Consider the following 19,710-nt stretch of genomic DNA (forward strand, 5'->3'; position numbering starts at 1 on the left):
ACAGAAACACAAATGCTGGAACAGGAAGTGAAACATAATACGGACAAAATATCAGAACAGGAACAGGAACACAAATGCTGGAACAGAAAATGAAACATAATACAAACAAAATGTCGGAACAGAAACAGGAACACAAATGCTGGAACAGGAAGTGAAACATAATACGGACAAAATATCAGAACAGGAACAGGAACACAAATGCTGGAACAGGAAGTGAAACATAATACGGACAAAATATCAGAACAGGAACAGGAACACAAATGCTGGAACAGGAAGTGAAACATAATACAAACAAAATATCGGAACAGGAACAGAAACACAAATGCTGGAACAGGAAGTGAAACATAATACGGACAAAATATCAGAACAGGAACAGGAACACAAATGCTGGAACAGAAAATGAAACATAATACAAACAAAATGTCGGAACAGAAACAGGAACACAAATGCTGGAACAGGAAGTGAAACATAATACGGACAAAATATCAGAACAGGAACAGGAACACAAATGCTGGAACAGGAAGTGAAACATAATACAAACAAAATATCGGAACAGAAACAGGAACACAAATGCTGGAACAGGAAGTGACACATAATACAAACAAAATATAAGGTTTTTGAATTTAGCAGCTAAAGTATATGCCACAGATGAAGCCAACTTCAGCTAGCTAATGCTAGGATTACAGATACAGTCACTAGCATTTGTAACTACCGTTAGCACGTACGGCTAATGTTTTGAGATTTCAAAACGTAGCTCTTTCAGTTTGTTTTCAAAGTGGGCCGGCGGGCGGCCATCTTTGGCCGGGTGCCTAAGCCGGTTCAAAGGTCGACGGCCGACATGGGCCCGACTTAGCGGTTGGCGAGCTAAGCTACGCTAATCCCCGCGTGTCAAAACTCCGCACAAGAAGATGAAGACGAGCAGCTTGGTCCCGCCCCCTCCTGTGCAATATTTCTCCATTTTTTATACAGTGTATCATATCTTATTATTTGCAGACCAACAGGCAAAAACCGTCCAGTTTTTTTTAAACTGTCAGGACCAGAACAGAGACAGGACCCACTTGCGTTATGTTTCTCTCAGTTTTATTGGGAAGAAAGGAAAAGATTGCACCCACGATCCGGTGATTGCTGGTCGCTCTGAACGCGGAATCGGGACTTCCGTGGTTAGCGATGGCCGTGTCGGGAACGGCAAAAACGGGTCAGTCGCCGGGACAGGAGAGCAAAAAAACGTGGTCGGGATCAGCAACGAGTCGAAAGCCAGGAGAGGAGAGTAGATATGGTCAAGATAAAAAAAAAAAACGGTCAAAGCCGGGAAACAGGGTCGAAAAGAGGTGGAAAGCCAGGACGGGAGAGTAGACGTGGTCAAGATCAGAAAACGGGTCGAAGCCGGGAAACAGACGGGAGCAAAAACAGGAGTGAGTCAGGGTCAAGAAGAGGTGGAAAGCCAGGACGGGAGAGTAGAGGTGGTCAAAATCAAAAAACGGGTCGAAGCCGGGAAACAGACGGGAGCAAAAACAGGAGTGAGTCAGGGTCGAAAAGAGGTCCAAAGCCAGGACGGGAGCGTAGGCGTGCTCAAGATCAGAAAACGGGGCGAAGCCGGGAAACAGACGGGAGCAAAAACAGGAGTGAGTCAGGGTCAAGAAGAGGTGGAAAGCCAGGACGGGAGAGTAGAGGTGGTCAAAATCAAAAAACGGGTCGAAGCCGGGAAACAGACGGGAGCAAAAACAGGAGTGAGTCAGGGTCGAAAAGAGGTGGAAAGCCAGGTTGGAAGAGTAGACGTGGTCAAGATCAAAAAACGGGTCGAAGCCGGGAAACAGACGGGAGCAAAAACAGGAGTAAGTCAGGGTCGAAAAGAGATCGAAAGCCAGGACGAGAGAGTAGACATGGTCAAGATCATAAAACGGGTCAAAGCCGGGAAACAGACGGGAGCAAAAACAGGAGTGAGTCCGGGTCGAAAGAGGTCGAAAGCCGGGACGGGAGAGTAGACGTGGTCAAGATAAAAAAAAAAACGGGTCGAAGCCGAGAAACAGACGGGAGCAAGAACAGGAGTGAGTCAGGTTCGAGAAGAGGTCGAAAGCCAGGATGGGAGGGTAGACGTGGTCAAAATAAAAAAACGGGTCGAAGCCGGGAAACAGACGGAAGCAAAAACAGGAGTGAGTCAGGGTCAAGAAGAGGTGGAAAGCCAGGACGGGAGAGTAGAGGTGGTCAAAATCAAAAAACAGTCGAAGCAGGGAAACAAACAGGAGCAAAAACAGGAGTGAGTAAGGGTCGAAAAGAGGTCGAAAGCCAGGACGGGAGGGTAGACGTGGTCAAGATCAAAAAACGGTTCGAAGCCGGGAGATAGACGGGAGCAAAAACAGGAGTAAGTCAGGGTCGAAAAGAGATCGAAAGCCAGGACGAGAGAGTAGACGTGGTCAAGATCATAAAACGGGTCAAAGCCGGGAAACAGACGGGAGCAAAAACAGGAGTGAGTCGGGGTCGAAAAGAGGTCGAAAGCCGGGACGGGAGAGTAGACGTGGTCAAGATAAAAAAAAAACGGGTCGAAGCCGAGAAACAGACGGGAGCAAGAACAGGAGTGAGTCAGGTTCGAGAAGAGGTCGAAAGCCAGGATGGGAGGGTAGACGTGGTCAAAATAAAAAAACGGGTCGAAGCCGGGAAACAGACGGAAGCAAAAACAGGAGTGAGTCGGGGTCGAAAAGCTTGCCTAAAGTAAACTGGTTTCATATCAGTAATCATGACAGAAAATCGATAAAAAAGAATTTTAAGACGCACGAGAGGAAAAAGACAATCAGAATGAAGATGAGGGGAAGGAAGATGAAGAAAAGAAAGAGGACAGAGGTGAAAATGAAGAAATGAAAGACGGGGAAGATAAGAAGAATGAAGAACAGGAAAGGAGGAAGAGGCTCACAACGATTAAAATGAGAATGACGCTGCAGAAGAGGAACAAAACAATCGGAAGAAAGTTAGGGATTCTTATAAAGATGAGGGGAAGGAGATTTACAATAAAAAAAAGGGAGAAGAGAGAAATGAAAAAATGAAGGACGGGGAAGATAAGAAGAATGAAGAACAGGAAGGAGTGTCAAGTACAGAACAGGGACAGGACCCACTTGCCTGCGTTTCTCTTAGTTTTATTGGGAAGAAGGGAAAGAATAGTACACATGATCTGTAGATCGCTGCTCGCGTGGAGCAGGTTTCCCAGACGCAGAAGTGGTATTTCTGTGGAAAACGGGTCAGTAGCTGGGACAGGAGAGCAAAAACGTGGTCAGGATCGGAAACAAGTCGAAAACCAGGAGAGGAAAGGAGCCGTGGTCGAGATAAAAAACAGATTGTTATTTTGGGACGGGAGAACAATGGTGGTCGAGATAAAAAAAAGGACGTAATTCGGGACGGGAGAGCAAAAAACGTGGTCAGGATCAAAAAACGAGTCGAAGCTGGGAAACAGACGGGGGCAAAAAGTGAGTCAAGGTCGAAAAGCTTGCCTAGCGTGAGCTGAGGTTCACAGACGGACTGACAACCGTTGACAGAAAGACGGGGGTTCAAAAAGTGACAGGGAGCCAATCAGCATCAAAGGAGCAGGAACAGGTGCCTCGCATCAGTAATCATGACAACAACAAGACCAAAGTTGTTTTTAAAGGGTGTGCGGACTTTTGCAACTTTGAACATTTTTGTAACCGACCGGTCAATTTATGTGTTTTCATCTTCTTTTTTTTTTTTACCTGAAATGAACCAATATACTGAGTAATAATTAGCAAAGTAGCCAGAATTAGCATTTTTTTTCTGTACTACAAGACCAAAGTTGATTGAGGGAATGCAGCCGCCTAAATGAAGCGGCTCCCCCGTTTTGCATTCAATGCAATCGTAAAGGGCAACGTGATTCATTTGAATAAGGTCACTCAAGGAACAGTGTCGGGAAAAGTCCACTAGAAAAGCTGAACTCAATTGGAAGTTCATTGCAGGGCCTAGCTTAGATGAAAGTATGTAAAGGGTGTGCGGACTTTTGCAACGTTGAACAGTTTTGTAACTGACAGGTCAATTTATGTGTTTTTTATCCAATATACTGATTTTTAGCAAATTAGCCAGAATTAGCATTTTTATCTGTACTACTAGACTAAAGTTGATTGAGGGAATGCAGCCGCCTCCTGCTCATAAGAGAAGCGGCTCCTCTCCTTTGCATTCCATGCAATTGTTGGACTCATTTTAATTTTTTCAGACCACTGGAGACAAAATGTCGGGAAAAGCCTGCTAGAACAACTTCCTGTAATTTAAAGTTTATCGGCGGGGCAACAAAGCACTTGACATGAGTTGTAATGGGTGTGAAGACTTTTGCAACTTTGAAGACATCCACAACGGACAGGTTGTCAGCCTTAATAATTACGGTTAAGATTTCTAATTTGCTGTTTTCAGTACATTTTTGTCTATGAAATCAACCACATAATTAGCACGTTAGCCAAAATTAGCATTTTTTTGCTGTACTCCAGGACAAAAATTGTTTGAGGGAATGCAGTCGCCTCCAGCACCTAAATGAAGCGGCTCCTCTCATTCGCAAAGCCCCCACTAGAATGAAATCAACACATTTACTAAATATGATCGAGATCATTTCATTTATTTCATTTTAGAACGTTAGCCAGAATTAGCATTTTTTTTTCCTGTACTACAGGACAAAAATTGTTTGAGGGAATGCGGCCGACTCCAGCTGAGTGAAGCGGCTCCCCTCAACTGCATTCAAAGTGGGCTGTCGGAAAAAAAAGGACCCCCTCCTCGACCTCCCCCCCACACACTCAGACACACACTCTCTCCCCCGGCTAGCAAACAAACATTTAGAGCAGTTAGCTAGCACGGTTAGCACGTGAACCTGACTCATTAGCCCCAGGGGTTGGGTTTTTAGAGGCGGCCCCGCCCACTTTGCGTGACAACGGGCGGTGCTCGAGACACGCCACCCAACTCGTGTGTGCGTATGTGTGTCGTTGCCGTGGAGATGCCGTCGGATCGTTGTCGAGATCGGGGCTGGGAAATTGTGAGGAGTCGAGGGCCATAGTGGGTTAAAATTTGGACAGGGCCTTGTCCAATGTCTTCGTTTGGGAGTAACTAAAGGTGTTCAAGGTCTTCGTTTCATCCAATTAAACGTCATATATTAGGTATATTAGGCTGTTTTAACCACAAAATTTGAGATTTAGTTTTTTCTTCTTAGTGTTTTTGTCACGGTTGCCATGGCGCCCAATTGGCCCCGCCCGTGTGGCGCCATTGACAGATTGGCTTTCCATCTATTTAAGCTCAGTGCGCTCTCTCTTACTTTGTCAGTCCGTCAACGAACCTCTGCCTCGCAAGATGTGAGTTCTGACTCCGGTCCTGTTGCCTGTTGGTATTTCCTGTCCGTTATTGTTCCCGTTTATTTTTGTCCTGTTTAATATCGGTTTCCAGTTTCGTTCCCGTCTGTTTTTTTCCTGTTTATTATTCTCTCCAGTTTTCGTTCCCATCTAGTTTCTCCTGTTTGTTTTCGATATCCTGATTCATTATCTATCCTGTCTGTCCCGTCCTGTCCGGTATCGACCCCATCCGTCCGATATCAACTCGGGCAATTGGTATCGATGTCGTCGGTCTCTGGCTTCCTGTCTTTTCACGCGGGACCGCTGCCTCACGCGCATGACTCCCCATTTCCCGTAAAATAAAAGGCTTGTGTCAGAATGTCACGCGTTTGGGTCCTGATGCTGATCCAAGTATTTTTGCAGTTGTTCCATACAAGTATTTCTGTGGGATTTCTATAGGATTTCCTGAGTGTATTTGAAGTATTTTTGTAGTATTTCTAAAATAATAATGTTATAAATGTTATCATCATAATCACAATGCGAATAGTAACTGCCTAAAAACAGTAACAGCAAATTTCCTCCTCACAAAGAGACATAGTAACTGCCTAAAAGCATGGAAAGATGACGCTCGTTTAACAAACATTTATTTGGAATAGTCATTGAACTGAACATCGCAGGGAACATAATAACTGATTATGTCATCATTGTCAGCATCACAAAGAGACATAGTAACTGCCTAAAGGCAGGGAAGGCCGACGCTCGTCCAACAAACATTTATTTGGAATAGTCATTGAACTGAACATCACAGGGAACATAATAACTGATTATGTCATCATTGTCAGCATCACAAAGAGACATAGTAACTGCCTAAAAGCATGGAAAGATGACGCTCGTTTAACACACATTTATTTGGAATAGTCATCGAACTGAAAATCCCAGGGAACATAAGTACTGATTATGTCATCATTGTCAGCATCACAAAGGGACATAGCAACTGCTAAAAAGCAGGGAAGGCCGACACTCGTTCAACAAACATTTGTTTGGAATAGTCATCAAACTGAACATCGCAGGGAACATAATAACTGATTATGTCATCATTGTCAGCATCACAAAGGGGCATAGTAACTGCCTAAAAGCATGGAAGGATGACGCTCGTTCAACAAACATTTATTTGGAATAGTCATTGAACAGGGAACATAATAACTGATTATGTCATAACTTTCAGCATCAGAAAGGGGCATAGTGACTGCAGAAATTCAAGATAAGTTAGCGAAACACACATTTTGGAATGAAATGGAACATTTCTAACAATCATCACGAGGTGCATAGCAACTGTAGTACAATAGTCCAAAATTCTTCTTATTCACGGCAATAATGAGCTCATTCCTCGTGCTTGACACTCTTCTTCTTCCTCACGAGTCCTCGTTAAAAGCCAACACCTGAATTAGTGTCTCGGGAGGGGGCGGAGTCGGCGGGGCCTCCCCCCCTGGGGGCCCTCCTCCTCCTCAGGAGCCCCCATGCGGCTAAGAAATTGAATCAGTGTCTATGTCGTCCCGGGAGACGACAAGACAGTGTGGCGCCTTGTAATGCGTCCCCGGGGGGCGCTAGCGTTTTGTATCCACCCACTTGCTGGCTCAGCGGGACATAAACACCGCAAATACATCTCGGAGCATTCGCGGAGCGCTCGCCACCTGCTCCCACGCCGACGACAAACTGTTTCGTTTTGTTTTTTATCGACGTTGCTCGTTTGTTAACCTCAAATGTAAAAATAATCACAGGTCGCATTATAACCGGATAGAAAGGCTAATAAAATAGCATCAAACACGCAATTTCTGCAATCACGATAATACTAATCTACATAATCATCGTGTGAAACATAGTATACGATAACAATATTATCATTATCACCATCATCACAAAGGACATAATAACTACATCAAACCAATAAACGCTGGCACAGGTGTCATCCTCATCATCACAAAGGACACAGTAAATATTCAAAAGTAAGGACTAAAAAAATCTCGATTCATTTAGCACTCAATTCAACTAGTTATGATTGTACTCAATAGCAAGGAGCATCATAACTGACAATTACATAATCAAGATCATCAATATCATCACAAAGGGCATGGTAACTGCTTAAAACCGAGAAAGGTAGTGGAGGGGCATCAAACACTCAATTCACTCAACTACACTCAATTAGTCATCATAATACCTATCATCTTCCAATGAGACATAACAACTGATAATGAATGTCTCATTATCACAAAGAAAATAGTAGTTGGTCACTCCTTTAAAGTAGCCATAATTGTTCTCATCACCGCAGGGAACAACTTGTGCATCAAGATAGCCGATGACGACATACTCATCATCATCATCACAACGGACATAATAACTACATAAAATCAATAAACGCTGGCACAGGTGTCATCCTCATCATCACAAGGGACACAGTAAATATTCAAAAGTAAGGACTAAAAAAAAATCTTGATTCATGTAGCACTCAATTTAACTAGTTATGATTGTACTCAATAGCAAGGAGCATCATAACTGACAATTACATAATCAAGATCATCAACATGATCACAAAGGGCATGGTAACTGCATAAAACCAGGTAGTGGAGAGGCATCAAACACTCAATTCTATTAGTCATCATAATACATATCATTTTCTAGTGAGACATAACAACTGATAATGAAAGTCTCATTATCGCAAGGGACATAGTAATTGGTCATTCCTTTAAAGTAGCCATAATTGTTCTCATCACCACAGGGAACAACTAGATAACTGATGATGACATAATCACAGGGGGCATAATAACTGCATAAAACTAAGAACAGGTAATGAAGTGTTATCAAAAACACATTTCAGTAGTCATTATTATATACCTTTCATATTTCAATGGGAATAAAAACTGATAATAGAAGTAGCATTATCACAGGTGACATAGTAACTGTTTAAAATGAAGGGAGTTTTATTCTTGTTTATTTTGCACTCATTTGGAAGAGCTGTGATTGCAATTGGCGTAAGAAGCAACATCTTAACTGTTAATGACATCATCAACACAAGCCTGAACATCATGATAATATCATAGTAACTGCAAACAACTGTGAAATTCTAACGTGGTAGCATTGATATCGTTTTTCCTGTCACAAGGGACATAAAGCATTTAAAGACCTCTGTTTACTTATCATTTCAGGGAAAATCATAACTGATAATGACGAGATAATTATCATCATCACTAGGGACATGGTAACTTCTCAAAAGTAAGGAAGAGAGATTCATTTAGCACCCTTTCGAAGTAGTTTTTATTGTACTTGTCATTACAAGGAATATAATACCTGATAATGGCACAATAAACATCATCAAAATTATCACAGTAACTGCAACAAACTGAGAAAAGCTACTGACATGGCACTGATGTCCTCGTCGTCATCACCAGGGACATAGTAACTGCTCAAAATGAAGGTGGGCTGATTGTGATTTATTTAGCACCCGTTTGAAGTAGCCATGATTGTATTTGTCATCACAAAAAAACATCATAGCTGATCATGAAATACTACAAATCATAATTATCATCATCATCATAAAAAGTGATATAGTAACTGCAACCAATTGAGAAAAGCTATTGAAGTGGCACCAATGTCATAATTGTCATCACAAGGGACATAACTGTTAAAAAGTTACACATTAGTAGTACTCATCATAATACTCATCACCATGTAAAATATGATTAAAGATAACATTATCATTATCGTCATCTCTAGAGACATAGTAACTGCCCCGATCACGTTATCTATCTATCTAGACATGGTAACTGCTCAAAAGTAAGGAAGGCAGATTCTGATTTATTTAGCACTCCTTTGAAATAGTACACAGGTAACATCATAAATGATATTAAAAGAAGACGCATCATCATCATCATCAAAAGGGACATTGTAACTGCATAAAAGGGAGTCAAGTTAATGAAAGGTCACTTCATGAATAGGGACAAAGTAACTGCTTAAACTTGAGGAAGGCCTGTTTGGATTTATGTCGCACTCTTTTGAAGAAGCCTTGGTTGCACATGACATTATTGGGAACATAATAACTGCCAATGAGATAATCAACATCAATATTGTCGCAAAGGGCTCAGTAAATTTATAAAACTGAGAAAGCTAAAGAAGTCATCACAGGGGACATAGTAACCGCACATAAGTGAAGACGATTTTTCTTGATTGAGCACCCCACAAGGAACATTGTAACTGACTACCACGCCGATACGAAGCAGCACGATTGGATTTTTCAAATGAGTAATGTTCACAGTTTGACTTTCTTCATCTACTGTTCCAAGGTCAAATCATCCAATTGTTGTATTGCCAAGCTTTAATATAGTCGACTTGCTGCTGCCACCTTCTGGCTGCAGTTATTATTACAGCTCTGTCGAGCTCCTTATGTTGCGCGTGCAAGTATGTGAAATTTAATGTTTTTTGCTCAATTTTCAGCGTAGTTTGTAGTTTTCCTTGGACTTATTTTAGTGTGCACGACACATGCCGGACCCAATGTGGCCCCCCGCCTTCTCAAAAGTTTGCACACCCCTTGATCGAGAGACTTTGGGTCTTCTGGTTTTCTAGCTGACGGCAGAACATTTAGGGTTTCTTCGGGGGGTTTTTTGGGCTACCGGCAACTCGGAATGTGTGTCTGTGGCATGAATCAGCCGCTCAGTCGCTCCGGAAAGTATTTTTAGCTTCCAGCTGGTGACTCACGCACTGCTTTCCTTTTTTTTTAGGGGGGGGTTTAGTGGTACGGTAGTCAAGCAGGCGAGCTGGTATGCGTCATAAAAGTAAAGAAAAAGAGCGGAACAAAAAATCGAGTGAGAATTCGAGCCAAAGGAAAAAAAAACGTGTTGGACGCGGAGTTGTTTTTTGCCCGTAGGGGGAGCTCACAAGAAACAATTTGCGGTGGACCCGAACGCAAGAAGCAGGAAGGTTCTCAAAAATTGATTTAATCACAAGAATGCGGAATAAAATAACAAAATGTCTCAAACCACGAGACAAAAAACAAACCTCATAAATCATGATGAAATGTCACGGTTGCCATGGTGCCCAATTGGCCCCGCCCGTGTGGCGCCAGCTGCAGCTTGTTGACAGATTGGCTCCATGTCGGAATTTAAACTCTGTCCTGTCAGTCCCCTTTTGTCGGTCCGTCTGCGAATCTCTGTTTTTACACGACAAGCCCTTTTTTGACTGTTTCGTTTTCCGCTCCTGTTTGTCTCCTGCTACGATCATGACCATGTCTGCTCTCCCTCCCCGAATAACGATCCATTTTGATCTCGACCACATTTGCTCTCCCGTCCCCAATTACGACCTGTTTTGATCTCGACCACGTCTGCTCTCTCGTCCCGAATGACGACCTGTTTTGATCTCGACCATGTCTACTCTCCCGTCCCGAATGACACCCTTTTTTAATCTCGACCACCTTTGTTCTCCCGTCCCGAATAACGACTCGTTTTTTATCTCGACCACGGCTCCTCTCGTCTCCTGGTTTTTGACTTGTTTCCGATCCCGACCACGTTTTTGCTCTCCTGTCCCGGCGACTGACCCGTTTTTCCGTTTCCGACACCGCCATCGCTCGCCACGGAAGTCCCACTTCCGCGTCTGAGCAACCTACACCCTGCCACCAGCGCTCTCCGGATCGTGTGTGCGCTCCTTTTCCTTCTTCCCAATAAAACTGTGAGAAACGTTACGCGAGTGGGTTCTGTCTCCGTTCTGGTCCTGACATCTACAGAATAAGTTCACAGACTTACAATCACACAGACTTGTTTTTTCGTAGTGATTTGATGATCCGGTCAAACGGTTCTTTACAAAATCATCAATAAATCTGTTAGTCAGTACTTGAGTAGTTTACTCACCAAGTACTTTGTATTTGTACTCGAGTAACAGTACTTGTACCCCGGTCCAATTTCGGTTACTCTGGCCAAAAATAAAGGGCGACAAAAACCTGCCCGCACTTGTCGGCCTTTGCTAATGACTCCCGGGGTTGTTGTCGCGTTCCCGACTGTTTCCATTGTGTTACATCATCTTTGTGTTGCATCATCTGACCTTCTGTGCAAACAAACTAAAGCCTTTAAACGCTTTTTGGGAACAAGAAATGCTCCTAATTACACTTTGGGTGACAATTCACCAACGACGCTGCCATCAAAGCAATTTGAATATCACATAGGGACAACCCAAGGAAATAGAAAATGCAGTTTTGAATAGTTCATTCTATTTAAACTAATCTGGCCCGATGTGAAAAAGTCATTGCCCCCTGAAGCTAATATCAAGTCAAGTCATGTTTATTTGTGACACCCATAATCACAAAGAGTCTCAAAGGGCTGCACAGACCACAGACTATTATGACACTGTCCCCTGATCTAAAACCTACATGAGGGCAAGGAAAAATTCAAAACCTCAAGTCCTGTTTATTTGTGACACCCATAATCACAAAGAGTCTCAAAGAGCTGCACAAACCACAGATTTTTGCACACCATAGACTATTATGACACCATCCTCTGATCTAAAACCTACATGAGGGCAAGGAAAAACTCAAAACCTCAAGTCAAGTCAAGTCCTGTTTATTTGTTTGGCCCTTAATCACAAAGAGTCTCAAAGGGCTGTACAGACCACAGACTATTATGACACCATCCCCTGATCTAAAACCTACATGAGGGCAAGGTAAAACTCAAAAACCTCAACATGAGGAAAATGAAGAATCCGCCTAAAAGCATTCCTGCATCATTTGAAGTTCCATGTTGTCATCTGTGCGTTTTGCCTCATAACTCCCTTTTACGAGTCAATAAACTCTAACAAGGGTCTGATTCATCTTAGAGCTCCACATCAAGGTTGCGGTAGGATTTGGATTAGTCCTTTGGTCTTGACTGCGGGAGACTAAACTTTAATCAACGTGTGCTTTTAGCACATATCAATGGATTTTGGATAAAGTTAGGAATTAAACTATTAAAAAATGTACCGTTTACTGTTTACCAACTGACCCACGTCTCTCCCAAGCTGGCGTACCGGCTCCTCCCATGGGCGGGCCAGGAACGCCCATGTGGGTTCCACCTCGTCGCCCCGATGTCTGGACCCCTGCGTCACGAAAGCCCCTCTTGCGTCGGGAAGCGCTGATTATCATTCCATCCCTTCGTCCCAGTTCCCGTCATTCTTCACAAGGTTGCATTGATCTCGGCCCACAGCTCAGCCAGTGAATATCTTTTGCATTTAAATGTCATTTGTATTCGATGGTACAAAATCCTTTATAGTCAAATATATAAAATCCTTCAATATCCTAAATTGGAGAACGCCTAAGTTGTGTTTTTTGTTGCTTATTTTCTGAACCCTCTTGTCATTCATCTAAATCAGGGGTGTCAAACTCATTTTAACTCGGGGGCCACAAAATAGAACAAACATTCTGTCGGGGGCCGGACTAGTAGATTAAAGAGAAAGAAAGTGAGATAAGGAAATAAGAGAAAGAGGGAGGGAAAAGGAGAGAGGGCGGGACAAAGAAAGAAAAAGAAGAAGAGAGCGTGAGAAACAAAAGAGATAAAAAGTTGTGAGAGAGTGGGAAAAGAAAGGGAGAGGAACAAAGAAATCCAAAGAGAAATGGAAAGACAGAAGGAGAGAAAAAAGAAAAGAAAGTGCGAAGGGTATGAAGAGAGAAAGTGAAAAGAGAGAAAAGGAAAAAAAAGGAAGTTAGAGCAAAAGAGGTTAAAAGACACAGAGAAATAGAGACAAAGAGCTACAAAGGAAGAGAAAAAGAGACACAGAAAGTGAAAGAGACAGAGACAGAGTGGGAGAAAAGGGGTGGAAAAGAAAGAAAGAGAGAGAGACAGAGAGAGAGAGAGAGAGAGAGAGAGAGAGAGAGAGAGAGAGAGACAGCGAGCGAGAAATAAATACAAGTACAGTGTCTTTGTTGGAGGCACCTGGCTTTGGCAACATCAAGTTGACATATTTTAAACTGCAGCTTGTTTTTTTCTTGCGCTTCTCTGAGTGGTGTCTCGCGGGCCGGATTCAATCCCTTAGCGGGCCTCATCTGGCCCGCGGGCTGCCTCTTTGACACCTGTGATCTAAATTGTGTTAGTGTCATAATAGTCTGTGGTCTGTGCAGCTCTTTGAGACTCTTTGTGATTAAGGGCCAAACAAATAAACAGGACTTGACTTGAGGTTTTTGAGTTTTTCCTTGCCCTCATGTCGGTTTTAGATCAGGGGATGGTGTCATAACAGTCTGTGGTCTGTGCAGCCCTTTGAGACTCTTTGTGATTAAGGGCCAAACAAATAAACATGTGTCTAGTTTTAGGCGCTCGTCGAGGCTAACGACGCTAAGCTAGTGCGCTACTGTTTTGGCAGGTGGCGGCCCAGACGGTTCTGTTTGTGTGCATGAACACGGCCGGGATCTTCATCAGTTACCTTTCGGACCGGGCTCAGCGCCAGGCCTTCCTGGAGACCCGGCGATGCATCGAGGCCCGGCTGAGACTGGAGACCGAGAACCAGAGACAGGTCAGAACCCCGGACCCTGTAGGACGGAGTCATGTACGGAAAAATGAATGGCTACCAATACATGCCGGCGAAATCGATTCAATGGTATACGGACTGGATTTATACAGGGTTTTTGGAGTCACCGAAGACCTCTCAAAGCGCTTTACAATGTACTTTACACTTACCCATTCACACACACACTCACACACCAATAGGGAGTCAGCTGTGCTAGGTGCCTACCTGCTATTTGGGGGTTCAGTGTCTTGCCCTGGGACTCTTCCACATTTAACTCACAGGAGGAATCGAACCTGTGACGTTTGGGTCCAAAACGAGCGCTCTACAATGTACTTCACACTTTACCCATTCACACACTCACACAGCGATAGCAACAACCTGCTTATCAGGATGCATTAGGGGGTTCAGTGTCTTGCCCAAGGACACTTCCACATTTACCTCAAAGGAGTCGGGAATTGAACCTGTGACTCATTGGTCCGAAGATAAGTGCTCTACAACATACTTCACACTTTACCCATTCACACACACGCGCTTACACACCAATAGCAACAACCTGCTTATCGGAGGGCGTTAGGGGGTTCAGTGTCTTGCCCAAGGACCCTTCCACATTTAACTCGAAGGAGTCGGGAATTGAACCTGTGACTTATTGGTCCGAAGATAAGTGCTTTACAATGTACTTCACACTTTACCCTTTCACATACACACGCTCACACATCGATAGCTACAACCTGCTTATCAGGGGGCATTAGAGGGTTTAGTGTCTTGACCAAAGACCTTTCCACATTTAACTCACAGGAGGAATCGAACCTGTGACGTTTTGGTCCAAAATGAGGGTTCTACAATGTACTTCACACTTTACCTATTCACACACTCACACGCCGATAGCAACAACCTGCTTGTCAGGATGCATTAGGGGGTTCAGTGTCTTGCCCAAGGACCCTTCCACGTTTAACTCGAAGGAGTCAGGAATCGAACCTGTGACTTCTTGGTCCTGAGATCAGTGCTTTACAATGTACTTCACACTTTACCCATTCACCCACATGCACTCACACACCGATAGCATTAACCTGCTTATCGGAGTGCGTTAGTGGGTTCAGTGTCTTGCCCAAGGACCCTTCCATGTTTAACTCGAAGGAGTCAGGAATCGAACCTGTGACTTTTTGGTCCTTAGATAAGTGCTCTACAATATACTTCACACTTCAACCATTCATACACACATGCACTCACACACCGATAGCAACAACCTGCTTGTCAGGATGCATTAGGGGGTTCAGTGTCTTGCCCAAGGACCCTTCCACATTTAACTCGAAGGAGTCAGGAATCGAACCTGTGACTTCTTGGTCCTGAGATCAGTGCTTTACAATGTACTTCACACTTTACCCATTCACCCACATGCACTCACACACCGATAGCATTAACCTGCTTATCGAAGTGCGTTAGTGGGTTCAGTGTCTTGCCCAAGGACCCTTCCATGTTTAACTCGAAGGAGTCAGGAATCGAACCTGTGACTTTTTGGTCCTTAGATAAGTGCTCTACAATATACTTCACACTTCACCCATTCATACACACATGCACTCACACACCGATAGCAACAACCTGCTTATCAGGATGCATCAGGCATTAGAGGGTTCAGTGTCTTGCCCAAAGACCCTTCCACATTTAACTCACAGGAGGAATCGAACCTGTGACGTTTTGGTCCAAAACGAGGGCTTTACAATGTACTTCACACTTTACCCATTCACACACTCACACACACACACTCACACACCGATAGCAACAACCTGCTTATCGGGGGGCATTAGGGGGTTCAGTCTCTTGCCCAAGGACCCTTCCACATTTAACTCAGAGGAGCTGGGAATCGAACCTGCGACCCATTGGTCCTAAGATAAGTGCTTTACAATGTACTTCTCACTTTACCCATTCACCCACACACTCACACATAGATAGCGGCGTCAGCCATGCTGCTATCGGGGGCATTGGGGATTCGGTGTCTTGCCCAAGGACCCTTCCACATTTAACTCTAAGGAGTCGGGAATCGAACCTACGACCTCTTGGATCCAAGACGAGCGCTCTAACACCCAAATTAAGAGAAAAAAATGTGTGAGAAAACAGACAATTGAGATCATAAAATACCGGATCATATTAAATCGATTTGTCTTTTGGCATTTCTTTATTTCGGTGTTTATTTTGTTGTTTATTTCGTACCAAATCAAATGAGAGGGGCGGGTCAAACTGACTGAGCTTCTCAACTATTGGTTAATCAGTGACCAACAAATTGGCTACTACATGATCAACCAATCGGTGAAAAGCTCAGATACTTTGACCCGCCCCCTCATTTGAATAACATTTTGTTGTCTCAAAATACACAAAAAATACTTGACAAAATACCTGGTAAAAAATACTTGTCAAATTATACATGTCAAAATACACAACAAAACACATAATTAGATAAATGAGAAAGTACACAACATTACATGCAACGAAATAAACATCAAAATAAACAACAAAATACACGAAAAGGTACATGACAAAATATAAAAAGCAAAATAAATGCATGACGTGACCACAAAATATTACTGTATCGTGTCGTGCGAGAAAAAAAGGATGCTAAAAAGCACAAGGAAGAATACAAACTGCTGAGACTCAAAATAAGACAACGCTACATTCTACCTCTGTTTGTTTTTTGTCCAAAAAAATAAAGTAAAAAGGAAAGAAAATGGAGAAAAGAAAGAATGAAAAAAAGAAAGAAAGTAGAGGGAAAAAACTAAAACAAGAAAAACAGGAAAAAAGTAAGTAGAAAAATAAAAAAGAATGAGAGAAAGAAAAAATAAAGAAACGGAAGAAAGAAAGAATGAAGAAATGAAAAAGAGAAAAAGAAAAAAAAGGGAGAAAGTAAAAAGGGGAAAAGTAAAGAAAAAAAAAGAAATTAAAAAATAAAGGCAAAAAGAAAAAGAAAAAAACAGTAGGAAAGAAAGAAGAAAGGAAAGAAGAAAGAAAAGGAGAAAATAATGATGAAAAGAGAAGAAGAAAAAGACAAGAGAAAAAGAAAAGGGAAAAAGTAAGAAAATATCAGAAAAGATGGGGGGGGAAAGTAAAAAAGAAAGAAAAGAAGAAGCAGAAAAAGACTGAAGTCCGCCTCGTCTCTGAAGAGCAGGAAGACGACTCATACCCCAAAACAACGGCGACCCGATGATGAAGGAGCTGTATCTGAGTCGGATCGAAAGGCTTCTCCTGATACTGGTAACCAAGGGAACCAGTACTGTCTGCCACCAGGCTGTACTTGCCTAAAACACACCCCAGGAAGTGGACACTAGCAGTGAAGACATCTGTCAAGCGTGTAGCAGCAAGATGGCTGACAACTATTATGTCATGTCATTGAAATAAAATGCACGATTAGATAATAGTTTATGAGTTTTATTTTCTAGGAGGCACTAAAAACACACACTGTCCCTTTCTATCGTTTGCGGTCTGTCCTGCGCAGGAGCGTCTGGTCCTGTCTGTCCTGCCTCGTTTCGTGGTCCTGGAAATGATCAACGACATGAGCAACGTGGAAGACGAGCACCTCCAGCATCAGTTCCATCGCATCTACATACACCGATACGAAAACGTCAGGTAGGGATCCATTATCCCCTGTTGGACTCACTGGCCGAGACATCTGAATGGTCTTCAGTGGTTTTTGCACTAACCTCCTGAAGGGGACATTTTCGTGAGGATACTATGTCCTGGAGATGGGTGAAGGTGTCCCAATTGGGCCTTTCTCCTTCATGTCTCCAGAGGGTCTCTGTGGGATTGTGTGGACCTCACAGGTACATCGGTCTACTTTTGGACAAAAGCCGACTCACAGAATCTCAGAGACCTCCTGAGAACTTGTAAGAACATCTCCTCGATTTCTTCACCAGGTTACCGAAAACTTTCACAAACTGTTTAGGGACATCTGTCAAGTTTTGGAAGGATCTGTGAAACAGAATTTTAGAGACCTCGTGAGAACTTGTAGGAACATCTCCTTGATTTCTTCACCAGGTTACCGAAAACTTTCACAAACTGTTTAGGGACATCTGTCAAGTTTTGGAAGGATCTGTGAAACAGAATTTTAGAGACCTCCTGAGAACTTTTAGGAACTTCTCCTTGATTTCTTCACCAGGTTACCGAAAGGTTTCACCAACTGTTTAGGGACATCTGTCAAGTTTTGAAGGATCTGTGAAACAGAATCTCAGAGACCTCCTGAGAACTTGTAGGAACATCTCCTTGATTTCTTCACCAGGTTACCGAAAGGTTTCACAAACTGTTTAGGGACATCTGTCAAGTTTTGAAGGATCTGTGAAACACAATCTCAGAGACCTCCTGAGAACTTGTAAGAACATCTCCTCGATTTCTTCACCAGGTTACCGAAAAGTTTCACAAACTGTTTAGGGACATCTGTCAAGTTTTGGAAGGATCTGTGAAACAGAATTTTAGAGACCTCCTGAGAACTTGTGGGAACATCTCCTCGATTTCTTCACCAGGTTACGGAAAAGTGTTACAAACTGTTTAGGAACATCTATCAAGTTTTGGAAGGATCTGTGAAACTGAATTTTAGAGACCTCCTGAGAACTTGTAGGAACATCTCCTTGATTTATTCACCAGGTTACCGAAAAGTTTCAGAAACTGTTTAGGGACATCTGTCAAGTTTTGGAAGGATCTGTGAAACAGAATCTCAGAGACCTCCTGAGAACTTGTAAGAACATCTCCTTGATTTCTTCACCAGGTTACCGAAAGGTTTCACAAACTGTTTAGGGACATCTGTCAAGTTTTGGAAGGATCTGTGAAACAGAATCTTAGAGACCTGAAGGCTTGTAAGGACATCAATCTGTCGTCTCTATGTGGTTTTGGGGAGGTTTCGTGGACCTTGTAGGGTCCTCTCTACAGTTTTGGACAGAGTCACTCTCACAGAATCTCAGAGACCTCTTGAAAACGTGTAATGATGTCTCCATGGGGTTTCTGTGAGGTTTTGCAGACCTTACAGGGTCTTATTTTGGACAGATCTGTGGGATACAATCCCAGAGACTTCGTGAAGATGTTTAAGGACATCACTCTGATGTCTCCACAGGATCTCTGAGAATTTGCCTTGTAAAGACATTGCTTCAGTTTTTGACAGACTCTGTCTCACAGAATCTCGAGCATGCTCAAGACTAGTTAGGACATCTGCTTGATGTATTCAAGGGGTCTTGAAAATATTGTGCAGACGTTGCTGGGGGCATCTGTCCAGTTTTGGACGGATATAAGAGACTTAAAATAAGAGAGTTCCTGGAGACTTTTAAAGAGACCTCCATGATGTCTCATTGAGGTTTCTGAGAGATTGTTACAGACTTTGCAGGGAACTCTCTCCAGTTTTGGTCTCAAAGACATCCTTGAAACCTGTATTGATCTCTCCTCAGTGTCTTCACAAGGTTTCTGACCATTAGCGCAGGGCTTGCAGAGACATCTCTCTAGTTTTGGACAGCTCGATGATACAGGATCTCAAAGAGCCCCTGAAAATTTGTAATGACGTCTCCCTAATGTCCCACCTGGTCACTGAGATGTTGCGCAGACCTTGCAGGAGCATCTGTCAAGTTATGGACAGTTGTATCAGAGGAGACCTCCTGAAGACTTCATGTTGATGTCTCCATTGGGTTCCCTTACCCTGTAGTATAGATGTCTTTTTTTAGTTTAGCTTTCCCAAACAAGTCACTGAGATTTTGTGTCCCTCATTGTGGACTGAACTCGTTTTGGTGACGTCAAAAAGACACCTGGTGCAGTAGGTCGAGTGTTTCACCCCGAGTTTGGTTGGTCTCTGAAGACTGGGTTCAGCTGTCTCCGGGCCAGTGACAAAAACCTTGATGGCATGTCCTCGTTGTGTCCTCGTTTGTGAAAAGTGAAGACAATT

General features: G+C 43.1%; 1 protein-coding gene across 6 annotated transcripts in view; it reads left to right on the top strand.

Moving 5' to 3' along the window:
* The window catches only part of adcy8 (adenylate cyclase 8 (brain)), an 80,399-nt gene that overhangs the window by 20,870 nt on the left and 39,819 nt on the right, over positions 1–19,710 (top strand). For all 6 annotated transcript variants that reach the window (XR_015852341.1, XM_088350589.1, XM_088350585.1 and 3 more), the window contains exons 2-3: positions 13,665–13,814; positions 17,290–17,420. Coding sequence is in view for 5 of the 6 variants with exons in the window: in XM_088350589.1 (XP_088206715.1) it covers positions 13,665–13,814; positions 17,290–17,420 (281 nt within the window). In the remaining variant the exon portion in view is untranslated. The remainder of the gene's footprint in view (positions 1–13,664; positions 13,815–17,289; positions 17,421–19,710) is intronic.

The sequence above is a fragment of the Urocampus carinirostris genome, chromosome 1 (assembly GCF_059441175.1).
Source record: "Urocampus carinirostris isolate Australia breed hairy pipefish chromosome 1, RoL_Ucar_1.0, whole genome shotgun sequence".
In the NCBI taxonomy this organism is placed as follows: Eukaryota; Metazoa; Chordata; class Actinopteri; order Syngnathiformes; family Syngnathidae; genus Urocampus; species Urocampus carinirostris.